The following is a 12,129-nucleotide window of genomic DNA, read 5'->3' as shown; positions in this document are numbered from 1 at the left end:
CGTGTTCTGAAACAAAATTTTGAAAGATTATTTCACTATAGATTATGAAGACAGATCTATATTTGGTGTTAATTCTGAGTCTGAATCTGAGAAGTCTACAATGATATGTGTCAGTGTTTAAATCCTATAATCTAAAATGAATAAAGAACTATTAAGAAGAAATGAAGGAAAAAAAAGATTCCATCAAGGAAATGTATGATTGAAAAGGAAACAAACTGATTATGCAGCAAAAAGAGAAAAACAATTAGATGGCCTATGTGCAAATATATGAATATCTGGAAAAAGCAAGGAAAGCCAGGTTTTGTGGATGCCCTCTGGCAAATATGTGGAGAAAATGATTGAATGAGTATTTACTATGTTCTTCATGGATTTAGGATCTTAAAGGATCAGCAGACATGGATGGATTTTAAATGCATCACTAGAGAGAACATCCACATGGATAAAATCATAAATACATTTGAACACTGAATACCTGATTTTCACCAATGCATGATGTTCATCCATAGGGCTAAAAATAAAATTGTCATTGCCCTTTAAAAACATATTCTAGGAGGTTTCTGGGAAGATGGCAGAGTATATCAAAAAATTCCAAGCTTTCCAGATTTCTCCCACAATCAAAACAAATTTGTTCCTCAGGGTGAACATAGACCACTGAAAAACAAATAAGATTTGGGGCAGAACAGAAATCCTCCTGGGACAAATGGAAAAGTCCAAAAGAAAACCCCCCCAGACCAGCATTTAACCAGTATGAAGAATAAACACCTTCTCTAGGATAGCTTTGTTGAAACAGTAATAGGAATCCTGGGGCCAGCTGGATTTGGAGGTAGCCTTACCCCAAACTATAGGAACTTTCACCTCCTGGACAGTGAGCTAAGCTGGGGTCTCAGTCCAAGAAATCTGAGGGAACTTCTCCTGATAAGGAATAGCAGACCTACCTGTGCTGCTGAGATGCAGCCCTGGGCCAGAAGTAACCAGCATAATTGGTGAATGCAGAAGCAGTATTGCAGGGATGCTGCTAGCTGTGGGCACTTGCAGAATGATGGAGCTTTTGATTTTGAGTTTTAGGTCAGAGGAGAGAGATGAAGTAAAGCCGGAAGCACTATTCCTGCTATTTCACCCACCCCACCCCAAAGATTAGAGGTGCTTATACTAATAGTTCTCATTTAAAAAAAAAAAAAAAAAAGTGAACAAGCAAAGAAGAACCCAACCATAGAAATTTACTATGAGAATAGGGAACACTGGAATTCATCTTCAGAGGAAGATAGTGAAGTAAAAAAAGCCTCTTCTACCTCAAAAAGTAATATTAATTGGTTAATTGACCAAAAGAATTTATGCAAGAATTCAAAAAAAGACTTTAAAAGTCAAATGAGTGAGACTAAGAAACATTTTTAAAAAGTCCATGAAAAAAAACAAGATTATGAAATTAAAAAATTAGGAAAGTAATTCAGAACCTTAAAGAAGAAAATAATTCTTTGAAAATTAGAATTGGGAAAAGGGAAGCCAATGAATTTATAAGAAACCAAGAAATAACATAGTATAAAGAATGAAAAAATAGAAAAGAATATAAAACATCTTATAAGGAAAACAACAGATCTAGAGAATAAATCAAGAAGAGAAAACATAATAATAAGTATACTACCTGAAAGTTGTGACAAGAAGGAGGAAGAGGAGGAGGAGGAGAGGGGGGGAAGGGGAAGGGGGACCTTGACCCTATAATACAAGAAATAATTAAAAGAAAATTGTTCTGGAATGATAGAACATGAAGGGAAAATAGGATAGGAAAAAAAAATCCACTGATCACCACTTCAGAGAGGTCCTACAAGGAATAAACATAGGAATGTTAGTGTTAAATTTCAAAAACCCCAGATCAAAGAGAAAATTCTGCAAGGAACCAAAAAAAAAATCAAATATGCTGGAGCTACAATTAGATTTTTACAGAATTTATCAGTGGTTACCATAAAAGACCAAACATCCCAGAATAATGTGTATTGACAATCTAAAGAGTTAGGGTTACAATCAAAATTATCCTATCTAGCAAACTAATCATAATATTGATTGAAAAAAATGGACATTCAACAAACTTGCAAATTTTCAGGACTTTGTCTCAAGCAAACCTGAACTCAATAGAAAATTTAACATATAAGAATCAACATCAAAGATTAATTTCAAGAAACTCAACAAGGTCAAATTCCTTATGAGTTGATTGTTGTGTATTTTTTTACATTGAAGTATAAATTATATTTTTAAGACTAACATCAGTAATAGAGTAGTTCACAAGAAAGATTGAGGCAGAACTGAGTATGATCTGACAAAAAGCAAAACTATCTAGGAAAAGGTAGCAATAGTAATTATGCTATATGCTATATGCCTTCATACTATGAAGGCATATAACATACACACACACACACACACACACACACACACACACACACACGTGTGTGTGCCATGAATGGTATAGCACCTTCTAAAATCTATAAAGAAATATGTGGAGAGAGAATAGGAGAAGGTGATGTATAGAAGGGTAGTTATATTTATAGCAATGGGACAAGGTATGCATATTAATGGGAAAAGTATAAAAAGCAAAAGGATGACAGGATAAGGTAGGGTATAAAAGTTGGAGTGGGATAAGATGTGTAGATTAATGGGAATGGGATAAAGAAGAAGGGGAAAGATAGGGGGAAGATAAAGGAGAGGGATCCATGGCAGGGGTAAGGGGGGATATCAAGGCAAATTAAGGAGTTGAATCGAAGTAGAAAAGTTAGCAGATATAGGAAATAAGAGATATACATAGACATAACGGCAAGGATAAAGAATAGAATTTATTAGAAAAAATAAGTAGGACTAGTAATTACTGGTCTCAAAGTCAAACTTAAAAGATTCAATTTAAAAAAGCCTACACTATGTCATCCATATTATTATTGTTTTACATGTATGTCTATTAATGTGTAACTGCATATATGTATCTATGTATGCATGTATATATCCATGCTTACCTCAAACCTGCTTGGTTGGGGGTACGGGGTAGGGGGATGAAGAAGGAAGAAAAAAATAAAATTAAAAGTATACAGCAGAGAACAATAAAAACAATCTATGAGGAAGCAAAGAAAAAATGAATTTATGAATACAATCACTTCCATTATTATAAAAACTTTTTAAAATGGAAATATCTTATTACATTTTGAATCCTCATTAATGTTCTTCTGGACACATAGCAATGTTTTATTTTCTTTTGGTTTTTCTTTGTTCATTTTGGTTTTTTTTTTCTTATTTTATATTAGTTTTAAATAAATATTGTTTTGAAAAGAAAATAAACATATTCTAATTGGAAATATAAAATATATACAGGTATAATTCAAAGTGGGATATGAGAAGGCAAAGGAAATACCTGATAAAGTTGTATAGAAATTTTAGGAAAGATTAAACCAACTAGATTGATAGTGCCTCTCACCTCTGGCTATAGCATATCCCACATTTCTAACTACATGGATAAATCTTTCTATCTAGATGTCTTATTGGTACTCTAACTCAATATTTCTATAGCCAAACATTAACTATCTCTGCCCCCATAATCTTCCTCTGATTCCTTCTCCAAAACCAAAGCTAGATCTTCTTCCTCATTTATACTTAATAATAAGAATGACTGTTCTCCCAGTCCTTAAGGTTTACTATTTTAGAGTAACCATTGAATGAGAAGTTGTCCACTTTCTTTTCTTCTCTGTTGTCATCACCCTAGTGTAAACTTTATTAATTCTTAATGATCCTTTCTCTCTCCCTTCATTTTCTTCTTCAACAATCACTTGATGTTTAGGGTCATAGATTTTTTCCTAAAGTAATGCTTTTAGCTTGCCACTTCTTATCTCAATATCATTGGTATGTTCCCATTGTCTTCTCCATGGTGTACAAATTCCTCATTTTGATGCCTTGAGGAACTTCCATTTTCTATCTGCTGCAACCTATTTTTCTCACCTTATTTTCCTCCTACTCTATTAATGTGTACTTTGCCAAACTAAGCATATGCTATTTTCTAAACTTCTCATGATTTAATGGTTATTTTCCCTTATTTATTTTCCTTTGCATTGAACTGACATTCTCTTCCCACATTTATGCTCATGAAAATTCTATTCATCCCTTAAAGTTTAACTCATATTGCAACTATTACATAAAGCTTCCTTAATGAACTTATGCAGATCTTCCCTTCCAAACTCATAATGTAACAAATTGCAGTATTTTATCGGGCAGTAATGCTATACAGTTATTTATATCCATGTAGAATCATAAACCTAAACTGTCAGCAGCTTTAAAGATCATCTAGGTCAAATTCTGTATTTTGCAAATGAAGCAACAAGCCCAAGGATGTTAAGTGGCTAGCTCAAGGTCATACAGGGACAGAATATGGATTCAACTCCTCCCATTCCAAAAGTGTTAGGAGCCTCATGGCTCTATTCATACCTCTTCAAAAACTTTCTTTATATTTATGTTATAAAGCTTTATATATACATGATGTCTACTCCAATAAGATGTATTCCTTAAGAGTAGGAACTGTTTTACTTTTTTTCTTTTAGAATGTATAACACTAGCATAGTATCTGTCATACAGTAAGCAATTAATAAATTATTCTTCACTGAAAAAAATTAGATTGGGCACAATGTTCCTGTGAAGCATAATCTAATTAATGGTTATGACATATAGTGTTCAGAAAATAATAATATAATATTAATTAAATAATGAAGCTGCAAAAAGTAAACCAACACTCTCTAAAAGAAAATGATTCAGTTAAGCTTTTTTCTCTTTTCTAATTTCTTATCTAGAGATGCAACTGTGATTTCCCAGTCTTTTGGAGATTATTCATTAATTTATTCTGTTGGATAATAGGGTCAAAAGGTGATCATTTATAATAATAAGAGGGATGTTGAGAGAATCAGTTTTTTAGCTTGATATGAGTTTGAATATCATCATAGTCAAAAAAAAATTCGATAGACTAAAAAAATAGAATGACATTAAAAGATATAAAACTAACAAGAGCATAGTATGAAAACAGTTCTCAACTCTTGGCATGCTATAAAGCATTATCTAAAACTAGAGTGGCACAAGACTGCTTTATAGAGAAGGCTATAAACATATGGATTTCATTATCCTAAAATGTTATTCAGGCCAAAAATATGATATTAGATCTAAAATGGATTTTTAGAAGAGGATACAGATGGTCATGGTATGCCTTTAACCTTTTAACATCAAAATCGATCAAGGATCTTTGAAAATTGTCTACTAGGTATAAGGGAGACAATATCCACATTCTTCTACAAAATATATCTTAGTTGTATTGTCAGAGGCAGAATTCTGAACTGAATGAATTGGTCTACTTTAAAACTATACTCCTCATGTTTTCATACTAGTGATATTTTTCCTAATAACAATATTGTTCCAGTTCTTTTCAATTCCTGTTTACCCAGCTTTTTCTTACTTTGCTTTACACCCTTGCCTCGGTGACTGATCATCTAACTCCTATTCCTCTTTCAGATAACTTCACCTTTGCCTCACCCTCTCTGAACCTTTATTTTTTAGTTACTGAGATTGGTTCCCTTCAAACTTGTCTCTCCTCAGCCCTGTCTGAACTTTGATCTTTTGGTTTTTGATCCACCTCATGCAGGAACTTGTTTACCTCTGCCTTTCCCCAAATCCAGTGTCCAATCAGTTAATCCCAGTGGCAACAGAAGAAGTTTAGAACCTCATTATTGTTCTCTTAGTTCTTCCACTACCCTCCCCAGAACACCTGCATCAAGATAATGCCAACAGGACTATGTCCCTTCTAGGTACTATACAAACCAAACTGAACAAACCTGCTTCCTTCTACTAATGGTATATAAGACAAAGTAAGTCTTGTTATAATGCACCCAAACCACATTTATTTTAGTCTGGTGGATAAGCCAACTTCATAAGATCCAGATGTGAACTGTCAAAGCAAACATATTTGTTATAGCCATATAAATGGAAAGGGGACACAGAAATTGTCTTGGGTTTTTAGAAAAAACAAAAAACAAAAAAAAAAAAAAACAATCTTCTGATCCTTCCAAAGCATTGATTGAGAACTCCCTAACTCCAAAATCATTTCTTGAATAAAAATGAAGGAAAATAGTATGATTGGAATCAGAAGATATGTGTTCAAGGATTAGCTTTGCCACTTATTGTGGTATTTGTAAAATGGAGATAATACCTAATTTTTAATTCATTGGGGTTATTATGAGGCTCCAATGAGTAATATATAAAAATCATTTTAATGTACTGTACAAATATATCATTATGCTGGTTTTCCTTTTCTTTTCTACCTTCAAGTCATCTAGTAAATAAATTATGAATTTAATTACTATACAGTCTGCTACTGTTATGATCTGCTACTGTTATGACATGTAGGAAGAAAGCCAATTGAGTTATCTTTTTGTGCACTCCTGCAACATGGCAAGCTTAGCGTCACAGAATTTCTATTACCTAATGGACCCAGGTACATTGCAAGAGATTTACATCTCCTTTGGTCTTATTAAACATTTTTCATTCTTTTCCCAATTATGTTGAAAGCAGCCAATTCTTTGATTTCATGTATGAGATAACAATGTTGTGAAGAATTGTATTAGAAAGAATGACAAGAAAAATCCTAGAATGACTATTAGTCCAGAAGATAACATGTAAATATACAAAGCCACTTAAGATCCTGACCATGGAGACATCTCTGACAATGACTTCATAACTTGGAAGTTCATTGCTTTGTAGCTATTCTCTGTTATTTGAAAGAGGAAAAAAGAGGTTGCTTTGTGTCTCTTTTTTCTCCTTTCTCCTCTGCCATTCCTTCTAGTCCCACTACAGCACAGCCAATCCAGCCTATCACTTTTTCAGATGATTCTACCTCTGTGGTGTCTAATGAGGAACACCTTTCTCCCCCTTTTCCCCCTGTCTGTCTTTGTCTCTCTCTGTATGTCTCTCTCTCTCTCTGTCTGTCTCTCTCTCTCTCTTCTCTCTTTCCTTTTTCTTTCTCTCTCTCTTTTTCTCTCTCTCTCTTGTTCTCCCTCACCCTCTCCTTTATGTTCTACTTTTCTTTCCCTTCCTTCCTCCTTCCCTCTTTCTTTCTCCCACCATTCATTTTTTAATTCTACTGGTAATTCAGATCACTCTTTAAAGAGAGTAAAAGTTCCCCAGCACTGTGTTAAACACTTGTTTTGATGCTTATAATTCTGGGAGATAAATGCTATTATTATTCCCACTTTACAGTTGAGAAAACTGAGGCAAATACAGGTAGCTAATTGTCCAGATCACATGAGCTAAGAAATGTTTGAGACTGGATTTAAACTCAGCTCAGCAATATATCTATTATACATCCTAGTTATCTATGGGTATATCTTTCTAAAGATATATATCTACAATATGTCTTGTATTCAGACACATTAGATACAATATGCAATTACTCATTTAATTTTCTGGTGGAGATATACTAGCATGGAAATTCCATCTATCTCCTATAAAACATCTATATTAATATTTCCATCAATAAATTATTAATTAATAACTATTAATAAATAGTTTATCAACTCCATTGTCCATAATTCGCATTTTCTAATGAGCATCCACTCTACTAATGTAAATAGATTTTTTCCCCCCTTGTGTTGTTATTCAAAAACTAGAAAGTCTTTGTGGCATTTTCTTACTCTTTTTCATATTTCAAGATTATAATATTGGTTCAGATTTATTCTACTCTGTTGAAAGACTTGAGAACAAGACCTTATGCTGAAAATATTATATGCTTAAAAGAGAAAAAGAAAAGACCTGGAAGGCTACTTTTGTAAGAAAAAAATCATCCATACCTTGGTCACATTTTAAAACCAGCTTGTCCTTTTGTGTCATTGTTAGCATCTTAATAGAATTTACATCAAGTTACAATTTGAATAAACTGGGTTTCAGTTTCTTCTTTTTTTTATAAGAAAGAACATAAAGGGAAACTTGGAGGATAGCTGGAACACAGAGCTCTCATTCTTTTTTCTGAAGTCATGATGCAAAATGAAATATATTTCAATATTTTTCATTATCTTATTAATCAAAAAGTGAAATTTGTTTGACACCAAAACAAAAGAAAAACTTTTCACTTAATGCTTTTTTCTTTATAAGCCTATGCTGAAACATGTTTTGTTATTATTGCAAATACAAAAGACTATATCAGAACAAATTAGAATGAAAATAAAATAATATGCCATCTTTTCCATTAATAACAACAGACTAGAAAGCAACTATGGTAGTACTCAACTTGTTTGTAAGGCAAGTTCACACCAGCCTAATCATCAGATACTCATAAACTCAGAAGCCCATAAAGACTTTGAGTCCCAAATAACCATAACAAAGCCTGGACACCAAAGCAGTCTCTGTCCAAACAACTGTATATAGGATAAAGTAACATATGAGAAACACAATAATGAAAATACCATACAGTCATGACTGATGTTACAGAAGGAAAACAGAGGAAACAACTATATGAAATTGCATCAGTCTGTGATATATTTTATAAAGGAAAAATTTAAGTACCTCAATTTCTCCTGCCATATTAAAATATATTCAAAGTATTGTAGTTGACTTTAAAGAAATGTAATATAGTAGATAGCATAAGTATGAGCAAAAATTCTTAAGTTCTATCACATGAAGAAACTATGTTTAACATACTGTTTCCTGAACTAGAATTCTTCTGATGCCACATCATGAGAAGAACAAGCTTTGATAAGTCCTACCAAGCTGGAAAGGCTTTGAGTATTAGACTATATGTCCAACAATTAGACTAGTTAAATTCAAATAATTTTATTGCTACATCGGCCATAGGAAAATGGAGGGAAGAAATTTGGTTATCATTTGTAACAATTTGGGTATCATTTGTAGCAATTTCATTGTTACTCTACTTAGTAACAACTCCACTAAGGCCATCTTAGTAAATTATACTTAGTAGTATGCTACAGTAATAACATGTTTACTGTTATTGTAGTAAGTAAAAGTAGCACACCACTATAGAAATAAATATAGCTTTTGAACCTCTTAATAACCACTCTACTTCCTATTATTCCACTTTTCTTATACATTACTCCCCTATATGCACTCTGTGATCCAATGGCATAGACCTCCTTGATGCTTCTCTCATATGATATTCCATCCTGAACATTTTCTCTGGCTTGCAGTGGCTTGCAATGGAAATGTTACATTTTATTTTGTTTTTATCCCAGTTTTTTTTTTCCAAATTTATTTTATTTGAAGAAACAAAATAAGCAAGAAGAAAAAGAGAAAAGCATCACAAAACAAAAGAGAACATTATCATGTGCCCAGGAGAACAGGAAGGCGTCAAAATATATAACAACAAATACCATTTTAAGAAAATGTATATAAATATATGTGTGTAAGTAGAAATTATATTCATGAGTGTCCATCTTTGCTTGACTTCCTTGTAAATTATTATTTTGTGCTCTGCTGCACACCTTATTAATTCTATTCTTTTCCTCCTTTTTCATTCCCCCACCCCTAAGCAGGCTATAGTTAACAAAATATTTATTTATATCTATATATACATATGCAGATATATACATACACACATATCTCTCTTTCATTCCCCCACCACCCCTAAGGAAGCTACAATTTAAAAAACAGTTATTTATGCATATGTAGATATATACATACACACACAGACTTGCATACACACATCCTATATACAATGTCTTTCCTGTCCCTGCTGACTCTTTCATTAAATTCTGCTCCATAATTTGGCTTACTATTATTCAACCTTCCCCCACCCACCCAGGGATCCCTCCCTTATCTTCCTTCCTCAATCTTTGCTTCCCCATCTACCTATACCTTTCCCTTCATCTTTGAATCCATTCCTAATATGAGTAGGTTTTCAGAACTATAACCCCCCTCCCTCTCTAATGCTTCTGTGTCTATTCTTCCTCTGCACCTCATTTGTATAGCATGATTACTATTTTTACCTTTATTCTGCCAATCTTTCTTTTGATCTTACCCTTTTGTTGATATAAATCTTAAACATAAAGTATACATTTCGCATATAGAAAAAAAAATTGTCCATGTTTAAACAGTTTGTCCATATTGAGTTCCTTAAAAGAAGGGCACTATATCTTACTAAAAGGTAGCATAGATAATGAAGCAATATCAATATTAAACATATATGCACCAAATGGTATAGCATCTAACTTCTTAAAAGAGAAATTAAGAGAGCTGCAAGAAGAAATAGATAATGAAACAGTAACAGTGAGAGATCTCAGCCTTGCACTCTTAGAATTAGATAAATCAAACCACAAAATAAATAAGAAAGAAATCAAAGAGGTAAATAGAATACTAGAAAAGTTAGATATGATAAATCTTTGGAGAAACTAAATGGGGACAAAAAGGAGTTTTCTTCTCAGCAGTTCATGGAACCTTTAAAAAAATTGACCATATATTAGGACATAAAAACCTCAAATTCAAATGCAGTAAGGCAGAAATAGTAAATGCATCCTTTTCATACCACAATGCAATGAAATACATACATACATACACATACATGCATACATGTATATACACATATATTTACATACTTAGTATTTGAGATAATATTCAAACTTAGGTCTTCCAATTTCAAAACCTAATATGTAGCTTGTGAATTAGACGCCATGATTATAGTGTTACTGAGAATAGAGAGAATTGGGAAATAGAATAGAGTTGAGAGAAATATTTAGTTATAGTCAGTAGTTTATTAAATGGAATTGTATTCCAAACATATCCCTGAATCTCTACATAATTTTATGGAGATATACTTCAGCTCTTTATAGAGAAACATAGGATCACAAATAATGGAAAGTTAACACATATTCTCTCTTGGAAGAAGATAGCAGTGTTTAGTAACTTTTGAAAATCCATCTAGGGATCTTGTCTACTCTAAGCATTATTCAGCAGCATGATGTAATGGAAGTAATTCTAGCCAGGAAGTTCTTATTCTAGCTCTCAAAATGGTGTGACTTTGTACAGCTTAACTTAACTTAACTTAAATTTAACTGCTACAGCTTTAGTTTCTACCTAACCAAGATAACCAGGTTGGACTAATACTTCCTGCTTTTCTAAGAGTCAGAATCTATAATTTTCATTCTCATTCCAGTTTCCTAAAATCTCTAAAATATTGACTCATCCAAAATAAAGAGAAATTATGTGAAAAACTGACAATGAATATTCATTTTGGAGAATAGTTCATTTCTCCAATACTGACTTTTCAAAATAAAGGGTTGTGTTTTATCAATAATGGGGGGTTCTATTTTTACTGATATGTAAATTAAAATACCTTCTCGCCTTATTAAGTAGCCTTTATGAGCTACTGTGGCCCATCTGTTACTTTGCTTTGTATGTATATATGCACATGTCTATAATCTATGCATATATAGTTCTATAGATATATCAGGTAGAAAATCATCATGTGTCAGTCAACTTCCATTTCTCCAATGTCAATTCCAAAATAAAGCACAGTGATTATGTTTTCTTCTTTCCTTCAGTCAGGTCTGATAAGAACCCAGGAAGCAGATTACTTCTTGAAACCACTTCCTCCACATCTAGCCCTTAAACTGAACTATTCAGCACCTGATGGACAACACTCCCATGTACTTTACAAAAGATCCATAGGAGCCCAGCCTCACAGTGATAATGAAATCATGATGATTGAGAGGAAAAGAGAGCTGGAAAAGCACAACAGATTATATCAAGAAAACCAGCATCTCCACCATGGATTTAACCTCAAAAACCCACAAAAGCAGCACTTCTGTGGAAGGCGCAAGAAATGTATGTAAGGGCAATTTTGGTTCTATTTCATTATTTTTATAGAGACAACATATTGTTATAGTGGATAGAGAGCTCACTAAATTCCAGGAAGTTCTGAGTTTCAGTGCTGCCTCAGATACACATTGACTGTGTCACCTTAGGCAAGTCAATTAACACTTTTAGTGCTCCCTGGAAAATTGGAAAGATGAAAACTGACAATTCTTGACAAGAGAGTGGATATGGAGTAAGTGTGAAGAGTTGAGCATTTCTCTTAGGTTATGAGTCTGAGCAACTGGGAAGATGCTGTTGACTTTCACAGTA

At 33.1% G+C, this 12,129-nt stretch overlaps 1 protein-coding gene across 3 annotated transcripts in view; it reads left to right on the top strand.

Annotated features, from left to right (window-relative positions):
• The window catches only part of ADAMTS16 (ADAM metallopeptidase with thrombospondin type 1 motif 16), a 221,290-nt gene that overhangs the window by 52,156 nt on the left and 157,005 nt on the right, over nt 1-12,129 (top strand). For 2 of the 3 annotated variants that reach the window (XM_074279151.1, XM_074279150.1), the window contains exon 4: nt 11,547-11,829. In XM_074279151.1, coding sequence (XP_074135252.1) covers nt 11,547-11,829 — 283 coding nt within the window. Of the gene's footprint in view, nt 1-11,546; nt 11,834-12,129 lie in introns of those variants that run through there. The other variant, XM_074279152.1, reaches the window with a different exon arrangement.

The sequence above is a fragment of the Sminthopsis crassicaudata genome, chromosome 1 (assembly GCF_048593235.1).
Source record: "Sminthopsis crassicaudata isolate SCR6 chromosome 1, ASM4859323v1, whole genome shotgun sequence".
Taxonomy (NCBI): domain Eukaryota; kingdom Metazoa; phylum Chordata; class Mammalia; order Dasyuromorphia; family Dasyuridae; genus Sminthopsis; species Sminthopsis crassicaudata.
The sequence above is the reverse complement of the archived record's forward strand: the minus strand, read 5'-3'. Positions and strand labels throughout refer to the sequence as shown.